The 26,993-nt window shown below is 45.1% G+C and overlaps 1 protein-coding gene across 1 annotated transcript in view; it reads right to left on the bottom strand.

Moving 5' to 3' along the window:
• Window positions 1–17,540, bottom strand: part of LOC144495281 (serine protease inhibitor Kazal-type 1-like) — a 50,879-nt gene extending 33,339 nt beyond the window's left edge. Inside the window, exons 1-2 of the mRNA XM_078215353.1 lie at window positions 17,451–17,540; window positions 7,124–7,149 (exon numbers count right to left, since the gene is read on the bottom strand). Coding sequence (XP_078071479.1) covers window positions 7,124–7,149; window positions 17,451–17,505 — 81 coding nt within the window. The 5' untranslated portion in view covers window positions 17,506–17,540. The remainder of the gene's footprint in view (window positions 1–7,123; window positions 7,150–17,450) is intronic.
• Window positions 17,541–26,993: the final 9,453 nt, after the last annotated feature.

Raw genomic sequence — 26,993 nt, 5'->3', positions numbered from 1 at the left:
ACCTTTAATTTAAGAATCAATTAAATTCTGAAATGGGATATGGGAAGTTGGGTGGGTGAAGATCACCTTCCTCACCAGTAAATGTCTTTGATCTTGAGAGACATTAAGGATATGTTCAAATTGCTTAGTTTAAAAATGCCTCTTCAATGGGATTTTCTTTGCTCCTGGTAAATGCCGTCTCAAAATTGAAATTGTAATATCATCAATATAGCAGAGTTCTTTAATGACACTGTTTATTTCATTGTTTATCAATTTTATCACCAATGGTGACTACATTTTATCACCAATGGTGACTACACAAGGGGTCCTTGTGCATGAGACGCAAAAGCCCAGTCTGCAGGTACAACAGGTGATCAAGAAGGCAAATGGGATGTTGGCCTATATCGCGAGGGGGATAGAATATAAAAGCAGGGATGTCTTGATGCACCTGTACAGGGCATTGGTGAGGCCGCAGCTGGAATACTGTGTGCAGTATTGGTCCCCTTATATGAGGAAGGATATATTGGCATTGGAGGGAGTGCAGAGAAGGTTCACCAGGTTGATACCAGAGATGAGGGGTTTGGATTATGAGGAGAGGCTGAGGAGATTGGGTTTGTACTCGTTGGAGTTTAGAAGGATGAGGGGGGATCTTATGGAGACTTATAAGATAATGCGGGGGCTGGATAGGGTGGAGGCGGAGAGATTCTTTCCACTTAGTAAGGAAGTTAAAACTAGAGGACACAGCCTCAAAATAAAGGGGGGTCGGTTTAAGACAGAGTTGAGGAGGAACTTCTTCTCCCAGAGGGTGGTGAATCTCTGGAATTCTCTGCCCACTGAGGTGGTGGAGGCTACCTCGCTGAATATGTTTAAAGCGCGGATGGATGGATTCCTGATCGGTAAGGGAATTTAGGGTTATGGGGATCAGGCGGGTAAGTGGTACTGATCCACGTCAGATCAGCCATGATCTTATTGAATGGCGGGGCAGGCTCGAGGGGCTAGATGGCCTACTCCTGCTCCTATTTCTTATGTTCTTATGTTCTTATTAAAATGGATTAATTAATTGCACACAAAAGGCTGAATGATTCTTAAAGAACAAAGTCAATCTGAATCGCAGGAATCCTGGTTTGATGAAAGCCTTCATTTGCCTTTATTGTTACTCCCGCATTCTCCGTTCTGTTGGATCCGGATATTCATCCCGGTTTCCCTGGAATAGCAGCAGAGCATCAGCAAAGTCACAGTCTAGAATGAAGGGAGTTATTGCCAGTGTACAATGTTGTTGAATCTACCTGTAGTACAGCCTTGCTGCTAGGTTGTAGGACACTCCTGCAGCTCTCACTTATTTTACTGTGCTCTAATGGCCACCAAACGCAGTGGGGGTTATTTTAACCTTTATTACTGGGACAGATAAAGGGTTGTATGTACAGGATGCTACTTTACATCCTGCCCAATTTCCTTCATTTTTCATGCCATCCTATGTTGGTGGTGCGAGGTGAGGTACATTGTGAGGAGGCTCATGTCAAGCAGAAACATCAGCATGGACCTGTAGACATGAAGGGCCTTTTCTGTGCTGTAGGTAATGTGTAAAACTGTGTGTACAGCCAGTTGTAAAGAATCACTGAAGGAGGGGATCCATCACCACAACCTTCTCCGGGGAAGATGGAACGGGCTATAAATGTAGCCCCGCCCACATCCCAAGAACAGTTTTTTAATGGGGTGTTTGGGGGAACTTGTATATTATTTGGTTGTTGAGTTTGCTGACATAACAGCAAGGACAACACATCTAAAATAACCCATTGGTTATGAAAAACCTTCTTATATTGAAGTTAGAAGTGCCATGTAAATGCAAATTCTTAACTTTCCTCAACAAAGGACTACTTTACATTAAAACAGCTTCTTGCTCATTTCCCCACCAGATTTAAATGATTCCCTCTCCTCTATACTGTCAACACACCTTCCTAAATAAAAATATTCTTCATTCCTCTGCCTCTGTAAAAGATGATGTGGAAATGCCGGCGTTGGACTGGGGTAAACACAGTAAGGAGTCTAACAACACCAGGTGAAAGTCCAACAGGTTTATTTGGTAGCAAACGCCACTAGCTTTCGGAGCGCTGCTCCTTCGTCAGATGGAGTGAAAATCTGCAGATTTCCACTCCATCTGACGAAGGAGCAGCGCTCCGAAAGCTAGTGGCATTTGCTACCAAATAAACCTGTTGGACTTTAACCTGGTGTTGTTAGACTCCTTACTGTAAAATACCACAGGAATGGATAACCTGGCATGTGGGGTGACTTAATTCTCCCCAGTAAGAATGAACTGGGACAATGTCCTTTACAATGGATTGAAGAGCGGGTAAGCTGGGCCTATGGGTTCAGTCATATCCTCCAGAGTGGTGGATACAACATTGTATATTAACATGAACATTCCATAAACAATAAACCAAACAACACAACATCGTGGAAGAAACAATAAAGGAAATGTCCCTAAATCCTCAGTGCTAGCCAACCATGTGACACGCCAGTACATTTAGCTCTCTGACACAGCTAATCTCAACAAAATAAAATGACACACTCATGAATAACATGAAACCAATGTGACAAGAGAAATTTATTTTTGAAAAACATCTTTGAGCCTCTCAGATCTTGTGTTAATGACAATGGTATCGGGCAGGTAAGTTGTGATGACCAAGAGGTTCTTTAGCTGAGTGTAGATGCAGCACTGTCAACTGGTGACAGGTTTAACCAACAAAAAGCTTTAAATTAAATTGCACATGTTTTCTGTGCATGCCGCCAGAAATTTGAATTTTAACTGGAAAATTATGGGAAATGGAAAACGAGGGTTGTGCAGTTACAGTTACAGCATGATGAACAGCATGCTATTGACAAAATCCTGGCTCCCGTCACCAACTCAACTCCCTAGTTATTCCATTTGCCTCTCTGACTATTGGATATTGCACCAAACTACTCACAACTCATCTTTTTTGACCCCAAAATGAGCTTCGAATGCCATTTCAGCTGCATCACCAAGAACCTCTAAATCCCCCTCCTTATTATCACCCATCTACTCTGCCCAAGTCAACCTATTGCTGAAACCTCACTCATAATTTTGTTACTTCCAGACTTCACTATTCCAATGGCTGCTCTAATCTGCCATCCTCTGAAAATTTGAGCACCTTCAATGCTCTGTTGCCCATTTCCCAAATCGCACTATCCCATTCATTCATCAACCCTCTGTTCATTGACCTGTACTAGCTCCACAACCAGCCTAAAATGTACAATTTCCACCCTTGTTTTCAACTTCTTGCACGGCCTCCCGACTCCCTGGGCTGAATTTTTAGGAAGATGGGGGGATCAATCCCCACCAGCTGGAGATCCAGTGGGGATCCAACAGGCCCGCTGCCATTTTATGCTCGAATGAGCATTGGTTGGCACCTTGTGGAGTTGTTGGCCAACAGCTCTCCAAGGCCCTTCCAGCAGCTGGAAGAGGCACTGCAGTGATGTGCCTGGTGTTAAGTGTTAGGACATGGAGGCCAGGTAGGTGGTAGACATCCAGCGAGAGTAGGGTAGGGGAAATTTGAAGTATCTGGGGATAGGCCAGTGGACAGGGTGGGTGGGGAGGGTTGGAAGGAGGTCCTTGATCTCAGCAGGAAGTTTCCTTGCCTATGCTTGACCTGATGCCATCCAGAGTCAATGTTGAGGACTCCCAGAGCAACTTCCTCTTGACTGTGTACCACTGTGCCACCACCTGTGCTGGACCCAACCTACCCATGGGACAAAGAATATCCAGGGATGGATCGGGAACATTTCCTGTAAGGGATAATTCTGAGTATGGCAATGTCAGACTGTTGCTTGACTAATCTGTGGGGTAGCTCTCCCAATTTTGATAAGTCCCAGATATCAGTAAGAAGGGCTTTGCAAAGTCAACAGAACTGAGTTTGCTCTTATTATCTCAGCTCCTTAGTTCAAAGTAGTTTGATCTGTCTGGTTTCAATCCTTATTGACTCTCTAGTGGTTTGATATAAGTAACTGGCTTACCAGGCCATTTCAGAGGGCAATTAAGAGTCAATCATGTTGCTGTGGGTCTGGAGTAACGTGTAGGCGACGCTAGGCCAGGCAGAGATGGCAGATTTCCTTTCCTAAAGTGTTTTTACAATAACAATGGTTTCATGAACATCATTAGACTTCTAATTCCAGATTTTTTTTAATTGATTGAATTCAATTTCAATTTAGCCCCAGTGGGATTTGAATCCAGGTCCCCTGAACATTACTCTGGGTTTTTGGATTACTCTCTCAATGAGAATACCACTACATCACCAACTCCCTAAGAGTCCCCAAGTGTAATATATCCAGCATCATGGCAATGTTGCAATTTCTGTAGAGACCAATAACTTTTAAAAAGATATTTGAATTTCCAGTGACTGACTGAAGCACAATGAGATTCCAACACAAAAATCAACATTGACTAAACATTATATTTTAGGCATATGTACTCTGAATTACAGAAAAGTTTCCTCATGTGACAATCTCACTCCATTGCTCCACTGTACTCTGTTCTTTAAGTGCACACTGCATTCTCTCGGAACTTGTCCACAGCTATTTTTCACTCCTAATAGCTATCTTCTCTTCTTTCCCTTTCCCAGCAAGGGAACTTCGAATCCCAGAACTGACTTTCATTGTGAGGGTTACACTGGGGATTCCTGATCTCTAACCCAAGTGATGCGCAATTAATTCACTCGGGAGGCTGGATCGTACCCGGGAAATAAAGGCTTTTATTAGCAACAAGAATAGAGCATACTGCTTAACAATACAATCCCAGACTAAAGGGTCACTAGGAAGTGCAGTGACCTTTATACTCCTATAGGAAGGTGGAGCCAACCGGAGTGTACCACAGAACAATACCAACAGGTAGAACACCCCAACCCTAACCCCAACAGTAACAAGAGTAACATATGTACAAGTACCCATTGTGGTAACCATCTATGGTTCACCACACCAAGATAACTGGATCTCTCAAACTCCACTTAATCCTCTCAAACCCAATCTCTTCAATCTGAGCACCAGCTTCCACCAGCATTCTTTGTGATGAAAATTAGCCTCAGCATTTTCTCTGCTTTGTGTGGCTTCACTGGCTGCCTGCATTTTCCTGTTCTCTCTCTCAGATTCTTGCACTTTGACTTCTGTCTGTGATGTTCAGTGAGACTTTAGGAAACCCTAATACTACAATGGATTTCTTCCCTTCTCAAATCCATCTCCATGATAATGTATATCACATGACCCTTGTATCCAATTAGAAATGGTGATTAGCTATTCTCTAGACCCCCAACACCATTCTGTCTTGGAATTAAACAGGCAGTTTAAAGTATAACCATCTACAAAATCTGATATTCCAAACACCACCCTTTGAAACTTGAGGACTAATAGTCTTGCACCGTCAGTCTGGATTCTCCTGCTATTCTTGCGCTTTCTCAGCATCTCTTGTCCCCAAAGCAACCAAGCCACCAAGACTGGTTGTCGGGCAGAGTTCAGAGTAGGTTACATGATCATCTTTAATTAAGGAGACATTCCCAACATGTAACAATCTTCTAAACTTTGTTTTTTAACAGACACAAAAAATAAATATTTTGTCAGCTTATCCTCCAATGGGATGCCCCCATTTTACAAAATCTAAAACATTCAAGGGCATCAAGTTTCTATTTTTGCTGGAAGAGTATAAAGAATAAGGTCGTACCTTCTGGCTTCACACAAGATGCATTTGTTGCTATAAGTAATTCCATCAGTTCCACAGACTGGATCGTATTGGATGGTACATATTTCATACACCTGGCTTGATCGTCCACAGTTTGGCTGCAACATCAAATGGAACCAGTTGTGACTATTGAATACTCTGAAGCTAAATCATTCACCAATGGACAGTAAAAAGGGGTGTTCCAGTATTGATAGTGAAATGTAATTGCTCCAGAATTAGATACTGAAACATTAGCACTACAAGCTAGAGAGAGAAGCATAGGCATCACAAAATGGAGAAGGAGATAGGAGCAATCTCAAATGGAGAATGAAAATCAGAAACATACAATTGAGGATGAAACACAAATGTTCTAAAGCGGTGTGACGTTAATGTACCTTTAAGAAGGTTGTTTTAAAATCATGATCTCTGCAGCTCTCACAGCAAGAAGTTTAACAACACCAGGTTAAAGTCCAACAGGTTTATTTGGTAGCAAAAGCCACACAATTTGCTACCAAATAAACCTGTTGGACTTTAACCTGGTGTTGTTAAACTTCTTACTGTGTTTACCCCAGTCCAACGCCGGCATCTCCACATCATGGCTCTCACAGCTTCAGTGTTTCTCAGCTCACAGCCGTGGCTAATGTCATTTTGGCACTGGCTTGTCTGGAGATGTCCTTTTATTGCTACTTCAATAGCTTAAATGGGTTTGTTTATTTTAACTCTACATTGATCTTGCATTATGAAGAGGACGGTGTAGTCGTGTTTTTGGACAGCTTCTTTTTTCCTTTCGAGTGAGTGTAAGGTTTCATTTTGAGTTTGAGCTGCTGTTTAGTTGGGTTTTAGAAGGGACATTAGGCTGGAAGAAGCTGTCACTCTCTCTCTAGCTCCCTGGTTTTGGAAATTCTGCTGGCTATCTGAAAGCAAGGTTTAGCCTATCTGAAGGGAGGAATCTGCTGTTGGCGGCTTGCCGAGAGTCCCTGGTATTTTGGGAAGCTGTTCTGACTTTAAACTGTTCTGAGTCTATCCAGAGAACTGAAAACTTCATCCAAAGGACTCAATTCCAGTATCATGTGAGCATTAGTCTATGCTGTATTCAACCTGTTTGAAGGGTCTTCTTCATGGGATTGGTTTGATTGGGACAGCTCCTATATTCGTTAAGGGTTTATACATTATCGTGGTTGTTTTTGTGTTGTTTGTAATTGATGGAAGTTATTGCTAATATTTTTACCATACATGTCAACTATATTCTTAAATAAACTTTGTTGAAGCTGGGTTCCTGGCGCTGTGAGGCAGATCGCTAAGCAATGTGCCACCCTGGAATCTTATTTTTTTAGATGTGTGTGCATAAAATCTATTCAGAATAAACATATATACATACTAAAACATAAATGCTTTAAATTTGAAGGTGAAATATACACTTCCTACCTCCATTCCTCTGTCAGTGTTTGCAACTGTAATGATCAAAATAGCGCGAAGAGAAATAGTTACTGCACTGGTTAATATCATCACTCATAAACACAACACATTTTCATCTTTAGCTGTATCTGAACAATAATATGATAAAATATTCCAAACAACATATTTAATCTGTCTTTCACTTTTACACTGATCGCTTGAATAAGAATTAATTTTAACCCAACATTTTGTTATTTTTTCTTGTTTACTGTCTGGCCAGGCGGCAGCTTCATCTCTTTGTTACTCTCTGAGCAACTGCTTTCATATAGAGAGAGCAGCTAGTGGATTGAATCCCCTTTTCCCCTTTATTCCCTACCTGCTCGTTTGTGCCCAGAGTTTTTCTTTTATTCATTCAAGGGAGGCGGGCGTCTCAGGGTAGGCAGTGTTTATTGCCCATCCCTAATTGTCCTTGGGAGGGTGATGGCAAGCTGCCTTCTTGAACCGCTGTAGTCCCTGTGGTGTAGGTACACCCACAATGTTAGGGAAGGAATTCCAAATTTTGACCCAGTGACAGTGAAGGAAAGGCGATATATTTCCTAATCTGATTTTGATTTGATTTATTATTGTCACGTATATTAGTATGCAGTGAAAAGTATTGTTTCTTGCGCACTATATAGACAAACCAGACAGTACATGGAGAAGGAAAGGAGAGACTGCAGAATGTAGTGTTACAGTCATAGCTAGGGTGTAGAGAAAGATCAACTTAATGCGAGGTATGTAGCGGGTCTGTTTCCTTTACTCCACGCACAGGCTGGTATCGGTGTGCAGCAATACCGATGGGGTCTCTTTCCAGCGGGCTCTGAAACTTCAAAGCCGAGGAACGCCGCACTGGGGCAGCTTCCGCTGGAGAGAGTGCTGGGCCAGGCTCACTGTTGATACCTAACCAGTGACCTGGACCTTATTCCACACCAGGTATCCTGACCACCACCAACGCCTGGGTGATTCTCTCTCTGTGGAGCAAACAGCCACCCTGTAACCACCTCACTCAGGTAGTTTCCACGAGAGAGAGAAAGAGGGAAACTGCACTGTTTATCCCTGACCAGTCGTTTCTCCCGAGTGAGCGTTTTCGAGGCGTTCAGAACACCCTTGGTTCTAGACTCCGGAATTACAGTGAGAGCCCTTGAAATTGTGACCCCGCCAGAGTACACGGATGAGAGAACAGAAAAGCAAGACGAGCTCCAAACGGGTTTCAAAGTTACACTAATTTATTCAAACAGCAAATCAACCTTCCCAACACCACACCATACAATAATAAAGCTTATACTTTAAACTATTTTCTATGGGAGGAAACACTATCGGCACAACGTAAACTCTTACTTTTACACAGTCTTATCACACTTAACTTCACTAAACACCACCCTCTTTCAACCCTCGTCCTCTACCTTATATCGGGAACTTCAGCCGGCGGAGGTGCTTACAACTTTGAGAGCGGTTTTACTTGTCTTGATGCGAGTCCAGCTGGCGGGCAGGAGCGGGGACACGTGGTGCGAGAGCTGAAGAGCCAAGTGCCATGAGGAAGAGGCGAAGAGCTAAGAGAGCACACATCGGGAGCGAGAGAGAGAGAGAGTGAGTGAGAGCTTGCTTGTCCCTTTTTGAAACCTCACCGGTGATTCTCTCACATAAAACAGTTTCTGATCACTGGTAGTTTCGATCGACTGGAACAAAGGGCCGGAACTGTCGGGGCCGCCCTTAATCGATATTTTAATGTCTTTTAAATGTTTTCTGAATCAGGCTGATTGGTATCCCATCAGCGAGATGGGTCTTAATGTTGTCCGTGGATGGACTGATCTCTGTTCTCATTGTCTTGCTGCTGGGCTATTTACTCCTCGTCTGCTGGCCATGGTTTCTCCTTTGTTTCCTGTTGATTAGATCATCCCTGTCTCGACCTTCTCGTTATTCCCAGCCTCTTGCATATTCATGTGGCTGTAAAGTTCCTGACAGCCAGCCGGCCATTTTCCTTCTCCCTGGGTTCTTTAATCATGGAGGATTTGCCCTAAAACTTACAGGTAGGTCCATTCAAAAGTCTGATGGCAGCAGGGAAGAAGCTGTTTTTGAGTCAGTTGGTACGTGATTTCAGACTTTTGTATCTTTTCCCCGATGGAAGAAGGTGGAAGAGAGTATGTCCAGGGTGCGTGGGATCCTTGATTATGCTGGCTGCTTTTCCGAGGCAGTGGGAAGTGTAGACAGTGTCAGTGGATGGGAGGCTGGTTTGAGTGATGGACTGGGCTTAATTCAAGACCCTTTATAACTTCTTGCGGTCTTAGACAGAGCAGGAGCCATACCAAGCTGTGATATAACCAGAAAGAATGTTTCCTATGTTGCATCTGTAGAAGTTGGTGAGAGTTGTAGTGGACATGCCAAATTTCCTCACTCTCCTGAGAAAGTAAAGGCATTGGTGGGCTTTCTTAACTATAGCATCCGCATGGAGGGACCAGGACAGTTGTTGGTGAGTGGCTTGGAGGGGAACTTCCAGGTGATGGTATTCCCAGGTATCTGCTTCTCTTGTCATTCTAGATGGTAGTGGTCGTGGGTTTGGAAGGTGCTGCTTTGGGAGCTTTGGTGAGTTCCTGCAGTGTATCTTATAGATGGTACACACTGATGCCATTATGTATTCCTGGTAGAGGGAGTGGATGTTTGTGGATGTGGTGCTAATCAAGCAAGGCTGCTTTGTCGTGGATGGTGTCAAGCTTCTTGAGTGTTGTTAGAGCTGCACCCATCCAGGCAAGTGGAGAGTTTTCCATCACACTCCTGACTTGTCCTTGTAGTTGGTGGATAGACTTTGCGAGGTCAGGAAATGAGTTACTCGCCACAGGATTCCCAACCTCTAACCTGGTCTGGTAGCCACAGTATTTATATGGCTAGTCCCATTCAGTTTCTGGTCAATGGCAACCCCAAGTATTAAGCGTGGGAGATTCAATGATGGTAATGCCATTAAATGTCGAGAGGCGATAGTAGATTCCCTATTGTTGCAGATTGTCATTGCCTGGCACTTGCGTGGCATGAATGTTACTTACCATTTAGAAAATGCTACCGTGCTACCAGGGCGGCACGGTAGCACAGGGTGGGTGGGCGAGGGGGGGAGGGGGAGCTGGGTGGTGCAGAAGGGAGGCAACTGTTTTCACGCATCATTTTGAGGAGCAGGGCCTCAATGCTGGTAAAGCTAGTTCCACTGAGGTCAAAATGCCCCCGTCAGACCAAGAAATAACGTACTCACCCTCCCACCATGGCTCACTCCACCGCCCCCCCCCCTCAAAACTGTCATCGCCAGCATCTCCACTCTCCCCACCCCCTCATCACCAGCATCTCCGCCCTGCCCATCCCCCCATCACCAGCATCTCTCTTCCAACCCTTCTCCCCTTCACTGGCATAAAAATAAATGAGTCACCGTACATGAGGCTCTCCATAGGGCCAGACCTTGGCACTGCCCCCTGACATAGGTTGGCACACCAGACTGGTACTGTGCCACAAACCAACCTGTGCTAGGGGTCAGTGGCAAGGGGCATTGCCAGGGCCACTGCCTGGCCATGTCCCTCTGCCCCGGAGGCTATACTCACCTTTGCGTCCACAGGAGGAAATGCGGGTTAATATTGGCCTCTATATCTTGTTGCCTTTGGACATGGGTTGCTTCAGTATCTGAGGAGTCACAAATGGTACTGAACATTGTGTAATCATCAGCGAACATCTTCACTTCTATCTTATGATGGAAGAAAGGCCATTGGTGAAGAAGCTGGAGCTGGCTGTGCCTAGGACACTGTCATGAGGAACTCCTGCAGAGATGTCCTTGAGCTGAGATGATTGACCCTCAACAACCACAACCATCTTCCTATATACCAGGTATGACTCCAATCAGCAGAGAGTTTGCCCCTGATATCCATTGATTCCAGTTTTGCTAGGGCTCCTTGATGCCACACTCAGTCGAATGCTGCCTTGATGTCAAGGGCTATCACTCTCACCTCACCTCTGAAATTCAGCTCTTTTTGTTTGAATCGAAGCTGTAATGAGGTCAGGAGCTGAGCGACCCTGACAGAACCCAAACTGGGCGTCACCGAATAGGTTATTGCTGAGTAAGTGCCGCTCAGTTGCATTGTTGATGACCCCTTCCATCACTTTATTGATGATCAAGAGTGGACTGATTGGGCAGTAATTGGCGGGTTGGATTTGCCCTGTTTCTTGAGAACAGAACATACCTGGGCAATACCCTCATTGCTGGGTAGACGCCAGTGTTGTAGCTGTACTGGAACAGCTTGGCTAGGAGTGCGGCAAGTTCTGGAGTCTTCAGGACTATTGCCGGAATATTGTCAGGGCTCATAGATTTTGCAATATCCAGTGCCTCCAACCGTTTCTTGAATCACCCTACAGTGCAGAAGGAGGCCATTTGGTCCATCAAGTCCGCACCGACAACAATCCCACCCAGATCCTATTCCCATAACCCCAAGTACTTCTCCTGCTAATCCCACTGACGTTAAAGAGCAATATAGATGGTCAATCAACCTAACCTGCACATCTTTGGGCTGTGGGAGAAAACCGGAGCACCTGGAGGAAACGCACACAGATACGGGGAGAAAATGCAAACTCCACATAGACAGTTACCATCTAAGGCCAGAATTGAACCTGGGTCTCTGGCACTGTGAGACAGCAGTACTAACTACTGTGCCACCGTGCTGCCCATAATATCAGAGTTAATCAAGTTGGATGAACTCTGGCATCTGTGATGATTGGGGACACTGGAGGAGACCAGGATGGGTCATCCACACGACACTTCTAGCTGAAGTGGGGCAGCATGGTGGCACAGTGGTTAGCACTGCTGCCTCACAGCGCCAAATCCCGGCTTGGGTCACTGTCTGTGTGGAGTCTGCACGTTCAAGGTCTGAAGGTGGATAAATCACCTGGACCAGATGGGCTACACCTCAGGATTCTAAAAGAGATAGCTGAGGAAATTATGGAGACATTGATGGTGATCTTTCAGGAATCACTGGAGGCTGGGAGGGTCCCAGAGGACTGGAAAGTAGCTAATGTAAAACCGCTGTTCAGGAAGGGAGGGAGGCAGCAGACGGGAAATTATAGGCCGGTTAGCCTGACTTCGGTCATTGCCAAGATTTTAGAATCCATTATTAAAGATGAGATCGCAGAGTACTTGGAAGTGCATGATAAAATAGGACTGTGTCAGCACGGCTTTGTCAAGGGGAGATCATGTCTGACAAATCTGGTAGAGTACTTTGAGGAGGTAACAAGGAAGTTAGATAAAGGAGAACCAATGGACGTGATTTATTTAGATTTCCAAAAGGCCTTTGACAAGATGCCGCACAGGAGGCTGTTAAATAAATTAAGATCCCATGGTGTTAAGGGTAAGATCCTGGCATGGATACAGGATTGGCTGACTGGCAGAAGAGAGTGGGGATAAAGGTTTTTTTTCAGGATGGCAGCCGGTGACTAGTGGTGTGCCTTGGGGTCGGTGCTGGGACCACAAATTTTCACAATATACATTAACGATTTGGAGGAAGGAACCGAAGGCACTGTTGCTAAGTTTGCAGATGATACAAAGATATGTAGAGGGAAAGGTAGTATTGAGGAGGCAGGGGGGCTGCAGAAGGACTTGGACAGGTTAGGAGAGTGGGCAAAGAAGTGGCAGATGGAATACAATGTGGAAAAAAGTGAGGTTATGCACTTTTGAAGGAGGAATGGGGACATAGACTATTTTCTAAATGGGAAATGCTTAGGAAATCAGAAACACAAAAGGATTTGGGAGTCATTGTTCAAGATTCTCTTAAGGTTAACGTGCAGCTCCAGTCGGCAGTTAGGAAGGCAAATGCAATGTTAGCGTTGATGTCGAGAGGGCTAGAATACAAGAGCAGGGATGTACTTCTGAGGCTCTGGTCAGACCCCATTTGGAATATTGTGAGCAGTTTTGGGCCCCATATCTAAGGAAGGATGTGCTGGTCTTGGAAAGGGCCCAGAGGAGGTTCACAAGAATGATTCCTGGAATTAAGAGCCTGTTGTATGAGGAACGGTTGAGGATTCTGGGTCTGTACTCATTGGAGTTTAGAAGGATGAGGGGTGACCTTATTGAAACTTACAGGATACTGCGAGGCCTGTATAGAATGGACGTGGAGAGGATGTTTCCATTAGTAGGAAAAACTAGAACCAGAGGGCACAACCTCAGGCTAAAGGGATGATCCTTTAAAACAGAGATGAGGAGGAATTTCTTCAGCCAGAGAGTGGTAAATCTGTGGAACTCTTTGTCACAAAAGGCTGTGGAGGCCAGGTATTTGAGTGTCTTTAAGACAGAGAGAGATAGGTTCTTGATTAATAAAGGGATCAGGGGTTATGGGGAAAAGGCAGGAGAATGGGGATGAGAAAAATATCAGTCATGATTGAATGGAGCAGACTCGATGGGCCGAGTGGCCTAATTCTGCTCCTATATCTTATGGTCTCCCCATGTCTGCGTTGGTTTCCTCTGGGTGCCCCGGTTTCCTCCCACACTCCAAAGATGTGTAGGTCAGTTTGATTGGCCATGCTAAATTGCCCCTTAGTGTCAGGGGGACTAGCAGGATAAATATGTGCGGTTATGGGGGTAGGGGCTGGGTAGGATTGTGGTCGGTGCAGACTCAATGGGCCGAATGGCCTCCTTCTGCACTGTAGAGATTCTATGATTCCATGAAGATTATAGCAAATGCTTCAACCTTATCTTTTGCACTGATGTGCTGGGCTCCTCCATTATTGAGGATAGGGATATTTGTGGAGCCTCCTCCTCCTGTGATTGGTTTAATTGTCCACCACCATTCATGACTGGATGTGGCAGGACTGCAGAGCTTAGATCTGATCCGTTGGTTGTGGAATTTATTATCTCTATCACTTGATACTTAAGCTGTTTGGCACTCAAATAGTCATGGGTTGTATCTTCACCAGGTTGACACCTCATTTTTAGGCAAGCTGGTGTTCCTCCTGGAATGCACTCCTGTCCTCTCCATTGAGACTACAGGAGTGCATTCCAGAAGGAACACCAGGCATGCCTAAAAAATGAGGTGTCAACCTGATGAAGCTACAAGTCTCTGGAATAGGACTTCAAGACTTCAAGACACACATCGAGTCATAGAGTCACACAGGTTTACAGCATGGAAACAGGCCCTTTGGCCCAACTTGTCCATGCCGCCCTTTTTTTTTAAAACCCCTAAACTAATCCCAATTGCCCGCATTTGGCCCATATCCCTCTATACCCATCGTGCCCATGTAACTGTCTAAATGCTTTTTAAAAGATAAAATTGTACCTGCCTCTAGTACTACATCTGGCAGCTTGTTCCAGACACTCACCACCCTCTGTGTGAAAAAATTGCCCCTCTGGACACATGTTATAACTCAGAGATTACAGAGAGCTATCACCAAGGTACAACAGGTGATCAAGAAGGCAAATGGGATGTTGGCCTATATCGCGAGGGGGATAGAATATAAAAGCAGGGATGTCTTGATGCACCTGTACAGGGCATTGGTGAGGCCGCAGCTGGAATACTGTGTGCAGTATTGGTCCTCTTATATGAGGAGGGATATATTGGCATTGGAGGGAGTGCAGAGAAGGTTCACCAGGTTGATACCGGAGATGAGGGGTTTGGATTATGAGGAGAGGCTGAGGAGATTGGGTTTGTACTCGTTGGAGTTTAGAAGGATGAGGGGGGATCTTATGGAGACTTATAAGATAATGCGGGGGCTGGATAGGGTGGAGGCGGAGAGATTCTTTCCAGTTAGTAAGGAAGTTAAAACTAGAGGACACAGCCTCAAAATAAAGGGGGGTCGGTTTAAGACAGAGTTGAGGAGGAACTTCTCCCAGAGGGTGGTGAATCTCTGGAATTCTCTGCCCACTGAGGTGGTGGAGGCTACCTCGCTGAATATGTTTAAAGCGCGGATGGATGGATTCCTGATCGGTAAGGGAATTAAGGGTTATGGGGATCAGGCGGGTAAGTGGTACTGATCCACGTCAGATCAGCCATGATCTTATTGAATGGCGGGGCAGGCTCGAGGGGCTAGATGGCCTACTCCTGCTCCTATTTCTTATGTTCTTATGATTACTTAAATGCACTATTTCACACGACAGCAATAAATGGAGATCCTGTCAACCAAAACAGGTGATTATAAATTGAGCACTGCTGTCTGTGCACTAAAACAGGGATACACTTATGATGCCAATTACACAACCTTTGGACTGTGACCTTACTCTGGTGCTGTGCAGTCTGTGGTGACCGTGCAAGTGGTGACTATTGCTGATCATTGGGGAGGAAACAAGATCAAAAACTACAGAAGAAAACTTTAAAAATAAATCCATGAAAATCAGTAAGCTTGAAAAGAAAAGAGGGAGAAATGATAAGGAGGGAAATAATGGAGTAAATATGAATCAAAGTTCTCAGAGCAAAAGAAAAGTCAGGAAAAGAAACACAATTTAGGAAAAGGTGAAAAGATGGATGTTTAACATCCTCTGAAGGTGAAGTAAATGGAAAGGTAAGAGAACAAGATCAACGATTAATAATATTGAACAGCAAGGCTTTTCTTTCAAAGGCTTCAAAGTCACCATCCTGTTTCTGCCTTTGAACAGTAGAAAATCTGTAGAGGATGAACAGAGCTTGTAGCATGGAATCACACAGAGAACGCTAGCTCTGTAATGAAGGAGCACTCCCCTCTCAGGTTAAGCATTGTTCGTGTTGAAGGTCAGTGACCCGCTTTCAGCTCATTATCATCCTGATGTTTGTTCGAGAATTCCATGCACAGGTTACAGGCCCTGAGCTTGAATGCTGAAGAGCCTGATATTGATCTTCAGGCCACATTTCAGTGGAAACAGAATCATTCATGAAGATCAAGTTGCTGCCGGATCCGTTGCCCCTGCATCTGAATGCGAAAGGCTGGGCGACTGGGCCTTGGGGTGTGGATTGGGGCAATTGGCAATTTGGGGCGAGGGGTGGAGGGGGGTGGTGGCTGACAGTGGTCGATGGAGGGAGGGCAGGTGGCTGGCAGTGGCTGGATCAGGGGGATGATGGTAACAGTGGTCAGTGGAGGGGGGTGGCTAGCAGTGGTCATTGGAGAGGGAGTGCGGGGGGTGTGGCTAGCAGTGGTCAGTGCAGGGGGGGTGTGTGATGAGAGAGGTGGTGGCTGGCAGTGGTCAGTGGCCGGGGGGTGGTGGCTGGCAGTGGCCGGATCTGGGGGGTAATGGTAACAGTGGTCATTGGAGGGGGGATGATCATTAGCAGTGATCGGTGGAGGGGGGAATTGGTGGGGTGGTCTCTAGCAGTGGTTGGTGGAGGGGGGTGGGGGGGTTGGTCACTAACAGTGGTCGGTGAGGGGGGGGGGGTGATTTCTATCTGGCAGCTAAGCTGCCCACATTCTTGTAACGTGGGTTTCTGGAGTATTTTTGCATTCAGCCACATATCAGGGCCGTCCTGCTGATTAGTGCCACATTGCGTTAAGTTCAAAGTGTTGTGAGCAATGTGCTGGAGAATAAAAATATTGAACACGGACCTTACAAATTACACAGGGCCCTAATTTAAATAACAAGTTCCATTATTAGCAGAATCAAGGCTCATATTCCTGACGCAACCACACCTCCTTTACACCAATATGGTGGGAGGCGCACTTCTGGCCTGTAATGACGATACTCTTCCCACCCGGGAAGGTTAAGAGGCCTGAAAAACAAAGCATGGCCAAATTTCTCGGCATTGATATATTTTAGGGAGTTGAAGGAAGGGTCATCAGTCTCTTCCTTCAATATCTACCGAGAACATCCCAAATTAGAATTCATTAACAGTGCAGCTAAGAAGTACTTACACTACTGCAAGCCTGCTTGTTGGAACTGGCCTCATTTGGAGCATACACAATGAATATGGGGAGGGTGTGAATCCATTTCATTATGCTGTTGAGAATTTTTTACTAAACATACCGGGGTGACACCCCTTCTTGGCATGGGCTACAGGTGGTTCAGAAGGATGAAGACCATTCACAACACTCAGCTCAGTTAGAGCCAGTCACCATTCAAAGCTGGGAGTCAGACTCTTCACCAATCAACAGTGGGAAATGAAATGTTCTGTGAACAAGTGTAGCAGCATCGCAGATACATTTTAAAAACAACACGTGTTGATGAAGCTGAGATCGAAAGCAACCAGAACAGTTAATCCCTCACTGACACTTCAAGTCTTAATCAATTGCTGATCAGATGATATAAAGCACCAACTGAACGTGTTGACTCCAGTTCTTATTGAACTCAGAAACAAAATGGTAATGAATAAATATGAGCGTGAGAAGGAAAGTCTTAAGAGGAACTTACCCACTGTAGAGAACAAGAACGGTGAGAGTAGAGCAAAAGCTGAGGATAGTTTCATTCTCGTGCAGTGGAAGCGTTGGGTCAGTAACTGTGCAGTCACCCACTTGTACTAACACTTGTCTCAGAGAATGGAGCTGGTTTAAATATAAAGGGAGGGCTGTTCACTGACTCACTGAGCAATGTGAAATGTACAGCTGCCTAACGTTTACACAAATCCAGCTGGACTTGGGGCTGGGCTGGAGCAAGGGCTGCCTCTGGTATAGAGAGTGGGGGTGTAAGGGAAGGATTGGGGAGTGTGATTGCCTCCAGTTAACAGGGCCATGTGATGCTTACAGATCTTACCAAGGGCCCATGTGTCCCTGATGCTATTTTTAACATTTTTCTGAGCGTGTCCAAACAGTCATGTACACCTCAGTGCCTCCCTCTCAGCTCCACACAGGATGCAAATACTTTCTCTGCCATTGTCTTGGAAACCAATCTGAGAGGCCAACTATCACCGGGCTTGTCGTGCGAGGCTGCAACCTGTCGATCGATTTGCCAGGAGCTTAACATGACAGCAGTAGACCCTAACATGACCCCAACATGACTGCTGCATGGTAATAGCAGGACAAGGCGCTTAAGAGTGGGAATTAATTGCCTGGTTAAAGGCCTCAATTGGCCCACAGGCAGACAGGGAGCCAAGTACTAACCCCCAGCACCCCCCATCACAGCGGCTGGTATCATTGTGGTGGAAGCAGAAGCTGGCTTTATGCCACCCACCCCCCCCCCCCCCACCACCACCACCCTCCCCCCCCCCCCCCCCCTCCTCTCCCCTCCCCGCCCCTCATACTGGTAGTGGAACATACTTCCTCAAGTGTGAGGCCACATTTTGCAGCACATTAGGAATGAAGGGAAGATATACGACATCTCAGAAAATCATCACGTATATTCAAAATGACTGGAATTACTTCAAGAGATAATTGCAACTTCAAACGATAAACTGAAATTTCGCCTTGCACATTTCTTCCGATCAGTGTAAATAATGTAAATAATCCACTCCCTTTATTGAATCCATAGCTGGGAATGCCCAGGTTTAGGTTCAGCTCTGAAGAAAAAGAATCAGGGTCCATCTCCCTCAATCTCGTCCATTCTTGGAGCATGACTTTAAAGGTTGGGGACTGGTTCTGGTCGTTAGCCCACACCCTGTTTCTACATGGTCGGCTTCAGTACAGTGATAGGCGATCTTCATGGAATCGGACCAGCTTTTCGAAGAGTTGTGATTCATGGTACCTCAAAGTCTACATTCTGAAATGTTCTCCTCACCAACCAGCTCCCCCCTCCCCGCCCCACCCCCCATATCAATTTATGTCCCAAACAACCCCTACGAACCCTCATGCTCCATGCCAATGATGCCTTTCAAACAATCCCATGACCTCTCATGCTTCGCATGCCAATGTATGTCCACCAAACAATCATTTTGGTCCCTCATTCCCCCATACTAAGCACATCCATACCCATTCACCCACAATACACTGCATAGAAGCAAAGAACACTATGGTGACAGTAGGGTATATAAATAAAATATGTTAAAACAAAGGGGCGGCACAGTAGCACAATGGTTAGCATTGCTGCCTCACAGCTCCAGGGACCTGGGTTCGATTCCCGGCTTGGGTCACTGTCTGTGTGGAGTTTGCACATTCTCCTCCTGTCTGCGTGGGTTTCCTCTGGGTGTTCCGGTTTCCTCCCACAGTCCAAAGATGTGCGGGTTAGGTTGATTGGCCATGCTAAAATTGCACCTTAGTGTCCTGAGATGTGTAGGTTAGAGGGATTAGCGGGTAAATATGTAGGGATATGGGGGTGGGGCCTGGGTGGGATTGTGGTCAGTGCAGACTCGAAGGGCCCAATAGCCTCTTTCTGCACTGTAGGGTTTCTATGACTCTATGATCCATTCATTGATAACTTTTCACTCTCTTAAAAAAACTTTTTTTACTGCAGCCAATAAAAGTGTTGATAATTCAGACCCTTTAATGTATGAATAGCTGAAACAGCAAGCACTGGAACCATTTTTATTTTGTGGAAATAAACATTGTGACATTGACAGCATAGATCAGAGAAACAGAGTTGTTCACCAAGCAATGTTTTCCCTGGAGCTCAGGAATTTTAATAGGCTAATGGACCTCTGGTTTTCAGCCAAGTCTCACTGAGAAGCCAGAAATCCATTGGAGTCCATTGGAGTACTAAACGTGTGGCGAAGTATTTTCACGATTAGCAATTCTAAGGGGCACTGGTCCTACCGGGCTTTCATACCTTAATCGCAGTCTGCAGCTCTTTCAGGATCTAATGCCATGGCAAACATAACTCACAAATGTCGCACCCATAATAAACATAAAGTAAAATTCTCTTTTATATTACTCATGATATCAAATGACACCCAAACTGCTTCCCTTATTAAAGTCAGTTTGCTGTAAATGTGTAATGGAGAAGGTCTGGTTAATCTTATATAGATCCATCAGTGTATACTGGGTGTATTGGTCATTTCAGATGTATCTCTACAGGTATACGTTAAGACAACAGCTAACTGAAGCATGGATTCCTTACCAATCTTTCAACATGTCAACCGTGGCTCAGTAACACAAGTCCTGCCTCTCACTCAAAGTTTCCGCCACCTGAAGTTGTCTCCCAGGAGTAATAAATCCTAAAATTTAGGGAATTTAGGGAACACAGGGAATCACTCTGCCCTTTAAATCAACTAATTTTCTGAAGGATTCCACGCCTGTTTCCCTTCTAACCCATCATTTTTGATGTGAGTAAATGGAGTGATTCCTAGCTGTCTTACCATAATGAACATTGACAGATATGATTTCTTATTTTCCACTTTGTTAAGCTGAAAGGCAGCAATAAGATAGAAAGCCCCAGATTTTCACTCCCAATGTGGGTGCACAGAGTAGGGAAAATGTCCGATTCTGCAAACCTGACAGAGGTAAGAAGTTCTCCAGATGTTTGGAGACAGTAGGAATCAGACCACGTGAATGGCAATGTGAATGGTCAGACTTGCTGCTTTAATACTAATAAAGGAAAGAATAAATCAAAAAACAGCCCTCACCCCTCACACCCCACACACTCCCTAAGCCCCATCCATGCCATTTCATGTCATCTCCATAGCCCCTCAAACCCTCTATGCCAACATATAAACCTCTACCCACCCCTCTGGCCCCCATAACTTCCATGCAACCTACATCCCTCTACCCACCCCATAAGCCTTTATAGGCCCTATGCCAACTTAGTGCCAACTAATACCAGCACATGCCATCACTCACCACCCTTTGCCCTTAAGCTTTCATTGCCAACTTACCCAGTCTACCTATGGGTAGACTTCAAAAGCCATAGTGAGGTTAAACAAATAAAGTTCTAAGCGTCTACTGATGACGTCACTGTTTTTTTAAGAATTCATGATTAAAAATCCATTCACTTAGCTTAAGTTCCCTCAACTAATTAATCCCCTATAATAAACAAGCAATGTTTTAAGTATTTAACCCATATAATAATAAACACTTGTATTCATAACCCCATATCAAAAAACTATAACCAATTGGAGCTCTCAGTCAAACTGTGAACTGACAGACACCCCTCTGTGATAATGATAGATTGTGAAATCAGTCATGCAGCACAAATCCTATAATGTTCGCCTTCAGTTTAATGTCAACAAACAAAGTTAAATAGCAAGCACTGATTCTTTTAAACTACAGGTTCTTTTAGATTTAAAGGAGGGAGATTTAAACACCATAACAGCTTGACAAATTTTATGAGTTGACCCACATTTTACGCACATACATGTATATTTTTAACCATTCCATAGGGTACTTAGCTCTCCAAAAGGAATCCCTGGACCTGCCCCAAAGGCTTCCGAACCTCACCAAAGTGTATCCTACCTCCCCAAAAATCTATTATTAACTTTAGATCTTCTCATGAAGAGTGTATATGCCTACAAGTCATATTTCAGAAACCTGGGTAATGAAAACACATCTGACTGAAAGCAGCTGTCGCTGTAACTATGATGGGCAAACTACAACCCACCCTTTCCCCTGCCACCCACGCACCACCCCCCCCCCCCCGCCCCCCCAACCCCCACCCACCGCCGCCCAACCCCACACTGGCAAAAAATCAAGGGTGCTGGGTTCAGTGGGGGGAACTACTTGTGGAATCAGGGATTTGGCATCATTTTGGCTAAATTCCTTCCATCACGATGAAAATTCAATCCCGAAAGTAGAAATCGTTGTAAGAGTTATCTCAGTACTATACCATGGGCATGTCAAAATGATAGCAGTTAAAAACTGGTACAGCACACTGCTCCTTTCATGGGAATCTCTACATAAAGAGTATGGAATGCTTTGCCATGGAATAGTTGAGACAGTGACCACTGAAGGGGAAAGTGGGGAATTTATTTGAAGCAGAGGAATGTACAATGTTATGGGGACAGTGCAAAGCAATGAGATTAGTTATATATTGCACTGGTAAAGTGAAAGCACAGATATATACAAATCACCGCCTTCTGTGCAGTTAGGGTCTATGATTTTTTGATTATTAGTTTAAAAAATACTTTTAAATATAGATAGCTGAGAATTAATCCTGGATTTTAGATTGGAGGTGAGTTCAGTACAGGTTAGGGTGGTGCTATTGTGAGGTCTGGAAACCCAGAAGGACGGATTTCCCAATTGTTTTATAAATGCAAGATTCCGTCAAATCTTTTCTGTGGGGCTTTACCCATAGACAGGGTGATTGACAGGGTGGGAAGACCACAAAAACAGTGAGAGGCAGCATGGTGGGGGACAGGAGGTTCTGGATCATGGGAGGAAGTTTGGGATCAAAGGGTAAATTCCAATGAGATTTGGGGACAATCAATCATGGGGGCTTGGGGTGTCAAGGAGCAACAGTGATGGTCATGGTTTGGGGAGAGGAGGGAAGCAAATGGATTGCTGTGGATTTGAGGTATTTACTGAAAAGCTAGTTGAGCCTGGTCCTTCTCATAGAATAGAATCATAGAATCCCGACAGTGCAGAAGGAGGCCATTCTGCCCGTTGAGCCTGCACTGACCACAATCCACCCAGGCCTTACCCGCGTAACCCCACATATTTACCCTGCTAATCCCCCTGACACGAAGAGACAGTTTATCATGGCCAATCAACCTAACCTGCACATCTTTGAGGAGGAAACCCACACAGACACGGGGAGGATGTGCAAACTCCACACAGTGACCCGAGGCTGGAATTGAACCCAGGTCCCTGGCGCAGTGAGGCAGCAATGCTAACCACTGTGCCACCGTGCCACCCCCTAAATCAGTAGAAAGATAAGCAACATCTTGACCCACAAACAATGCTGTGAAGACATTTTCCAACCTCTCTGTGCTTCTTTTAAGCTCGGTAAGAAGTCTCACAACACCAGGTTAAAGTCCAACAGGTTTATTTGGTAGCAAATACCATAAGCTTTCGGACCACTGCTCCTTCGTCAGATGGAGTGGAAATGTGCTCTCAAACAGTGCAAACAGACAAAATCAAGTTGCAGAATACTGATTAGAATGCGAATCCTACAGCCAGCCAGGTCTTAAAGGTACAGACAACGTGGGTGGAGGGAACATTAAACACAGGTTAAAGAAATGTGTGTTGTCTCCAGACAGAACAGCTAGTGAGATTCTACAAGCCCAGGAGGCAAGCTGTGGGGGTTACTGATAATGTGACATAAATCCAACATCCCGTCCTCATGTGTGCGGAACTTGGCTATCAGTTTCTGTCAGCGACTCTGCGCTGTCGTGTGTCGTGAAGGCCGCCTTGGAGAACGCTTACCTGAAGATCCAAGGCTGAATGCCCGTGACTGCTGAAGTGCTCCCCCACAGGAAGAGAACAGTCTTGCCTGGTGATTGTCGAGCGGTGTTCATTCATCTGTTGTCGTAGCGTCTGCATGGTTTCCCCAATGTACCATGCCTCGGGACATCCTTTCCTGCAGTGTATCAGGTTGACAATGTTGGCCGAGTTGCAAGAGTAGGTACCGTGTACCTGGTAGATGGTGTTCTCACGTGAGATGATGGCATCCGTGTCGATGATCCGGCACGTCTTGCAGAGGTTGCTGTGGCAGGGTTGTGTGGTGTCGTGGTCACTGTTCTCCTGAAGGCTGGGTAGTTTGCTGCGGACAATGGTCTGTTTGAGGTTGCATGGTTGTTTGAATGCAAGAAGTGGGGGTGTGGGGATGGCCTTGGCGAGATGTTCGTCTTCATCAATGACATGTTGAAGGCTCCGGAGGAGATGCCGTAGCTTCTCCGCTCCGGGGAAGTACTGGACGATGAAGGGTACTCTGTCCACCGTGTCCCGTGTTTGTCTTCTGAGGAGGTCGGTGCGGTTTTTCGCTGTGGCGCGTCGGAACTGTTGATCGATGAGTCGAGCGCCATATCCTGTTCTTCTGAGGGCATCTTTCAGCGTCTGGAGGTGTCTGTTGCGATCCTCCTCATCTGTGCAGATCCTGAGTATTCGGAGGGCTTGTCCGTAGGGGATGGCTTCTTTAACGTGTTTAGGGTGGAAGCTGGAGAAGTGGAGCATCATGAGGTTATCCGTGGGCTTGCGGTACAGTGAGGTGCTGAGGTGACCGTCCTTAATGGAGATGCGTGTGTCCAAGAATGCAACTGATTCCGGAGAGTAGTCCATGGTGAGTCTGATGGTGGGATGGAACTTGTTGATGTCATCATATAGTTGTTTCAGTGACTGCTCACCATGACTCCAAAGGAAGAAAATATCATCGATGTATCTAGTGTATAGCATCGGTTGAAGGTCCTGTGCGGTGAAGAAGTCTTGTTCGAACCTGTGCATGAAGATGTTGGCATATTGAGGTGCGAATTTGGTCCCCATGGCTGTTCCGTGTGTCTAGATGAAGAACTGGTTGTTGAACGTGAAGACATTGTGGTCCAGGATTTTAAGCTGTCAAAGTTCCCAAGAACCGGTAGCTAAGTTAGAATGACTCTTAGAATCAAAGTACAATATAATAATTAAATGGCCATCCACTTCCCACAAGTAGATAGGTCCCCACCCCTTGTCCCAGCTCTGTTAAAACTGGAATTAGACAGCTTCAAGCAGATTTAGTTCATTTTCCATATTTCTTGTGATTTACCCTCCCACTCAACTCCACCCCACCAGCTTCTGTGAGTTAAAATTCAGTCCTACAGTTTGGGAGACCTTTTTATTTTCAAACAGAATGCAGAAATACAACAAGTTTATTCAGAAATTGATAACATTCAAACAATTCATCCTATGTGGAAAAGTGAATGATTCTGAAAATTGGCCGGAAAACCCGTGTCAGTCCAACATTCAGTTGCGATTCTTTTGAGGTCCTTGTAGACTTTAGTTCAACATTTTTCAAATTTCTGAATCTTGATCTTACTTTTGGTAGCGCTGAAATGCAAAAACCATCTGTTATTCTGGAATCAGTCACGGTACAGTGTCTGGCAGAGAGACAGAATGATCAAGGGCACAGGGAGACAACTGAGACCTGATGAGAGGGGGAATCAACCTCAACCTCTCATTGATATCACAGAGAGGCAAACATGCCTCTGGCAACACAGAGCCACAGATTTGTACCTGCCCTTTCCTCCTACTCTTCAAACTGAAATCAGGGCATTACAAATGAGAGGCAAACCTCAATATCAAACTCTCACTGCTTAGACCATAAGACCATAAGACACAGGAGCAGAATTAGGCCACTTGGCCCATAGGGTCTGCTCCATTCAATCATGGCTGGTATTTTTCTCATCCCCATTCTCCTGCCTTTTCCCCATAATCTCTGATCCCCTTATTAATCAAGAACCTATCTATCTCTGTCTTAAAGACACTCAATGACCTGGCCTCCACAGCCTTCTGCGGCAAAGAGTTCCACAGATTCACCACTTTCTGGCTGAAGAAATTCCTCCTCATCTGTTTTAAAGGATAGTCCCTTTAGCCTGGGGTTGTGCCCTCTGGTTCTAGTTTTTCCAACTAATGGAAACACCCTCTCCATGTCCACTCTATCCAGGCCTCGCAATATCCTGTAAGTTTCAGTAAGATCCCCCCCTCATCCTTCTAAACTCCAACGAGTATAGTCCCAGAATCCTCAACCGTTCCTCGTACGACAAGCTCTTCATTCCAGGGATCATTCTTGTGAACCTCCTCTGGACCCTTTCCAAGGTCAGCACATTCTTCCTTAGATATGGGGCCCAAAACTGCTCATAATACTCCAAATGTGGTCTGACCAGAGCCTTATACAGCCTCAGAAGTGAATCCCTGCTCTTGTATTCTAGCCCTCTCGACATGAATGCTAACATTGCATTTGCCTTCCTAACCGCCGACTGAACCTGCACGTTAACCTTAAGATAATTTTGAACAATGACTCCTAAGACCCTTTGTGTTTCTGATTTCCTAAGCATTTCCCATTTAGAAAATAGTCTATGCCCCCATTTCTCCTTCCAAAGTGCATAACCTCACTCTTTTCTACATTGTATTCCATTTGCCACTTCTTTGTCCACTCTCCTAACCTGTCCAAGTCCTTCCGCAGCACCCTTGCTTCATCAATACTACCTGTACCTCTACATAACTTTGTATCATCTGCAAACTTAGCAACAGTGCCTTCAGTTCCTTCCTCCAAATCGTTAATGTATATTGTGAAAAGTTGTTGTCCCAGCACTGACCCCTGAGGCACACCACTAGTCACTAGCTGCCATCCTGAAAAAGACTCCTTTATCCCCACTCTCTGCCTTCTGCCAGTCAGCTAATCCTCTATCTATGCCAGGATCTTACCCTTAACACCATGGGCTCTTAACTTATTTAACAGTTTTCTATGCGGCACCTTGTCAAAGGCCTTTTGGAAATCTAAATAAATCTTGTCCACTGGTTCTCCTTTATCTAATTTCCTTGTTACCTCTTCAAAGACCTCTAACAGATTTTGTTAGACATGACCTCCCCTTGACAAAGCCATGCTGACTCAGTCCTATTTTGTCATGCACTTCCAAGTACTCTGTGATCTCATCTTTAATAATGGACTCTAAAATCTTGCCAATGACCGAAGTCAGGCTAACCGGCCTATAATTTCCCATCTGCTGCCTCCCTCCCTTCTTGAACAGCAGTGTTACATTAGCTACTTTCCAGTCCTCTGGAACCCTCCCGGCCTCCAGTGATTCCTGAAAGATCACCACCACAATTTCTTCAGCTATCTCTGCTGAGATAGGGGTGTAGTCCATCCATTCCAGCTGATTTATCCACCTTCAGATCTTTCAGTTTCCCTAGAATCTTCTCCTTAGTGATGACCACAACACTCACCTGTACCCTTGATTCTCCTGGAGCTCTGGCATCCCACTGGTGTCTTCCACCGTGAAGACTGATGCAAAGTAACTATTCAGTTCCTCTGCCATTTCTTTGTTTCCTATTATTACTTCTCCAGCCTCATTTTCCAGTGGTTCAATGGCTATTTTTGCCTCTCTCTTTTCTATATTGAAAAAAAACTTCCTATCTTCTTTTATATTACCAGCTAGCTTACACTCATATTTCATCTTCTCCCCCA

Source organism: Mustelus asterias, chromosome 6, assembly GCF_964213995.1.
Source record: "Mustelus asterias chromosome 6, sMusAst1.hap1.1, whole genome shotgun sequence".
Classification (NCBI taxonomy): Eukaryota; Metazoa; Chordata; class Chondrichthyes; order Carcharhiniformes; family Triakidae; genus Mustelus; species Mustelus asterias.
Note: the sequence above shows the minus strand (reverse complement) of the source record. Positions and strands in the feature narration are given on the sequence as shown.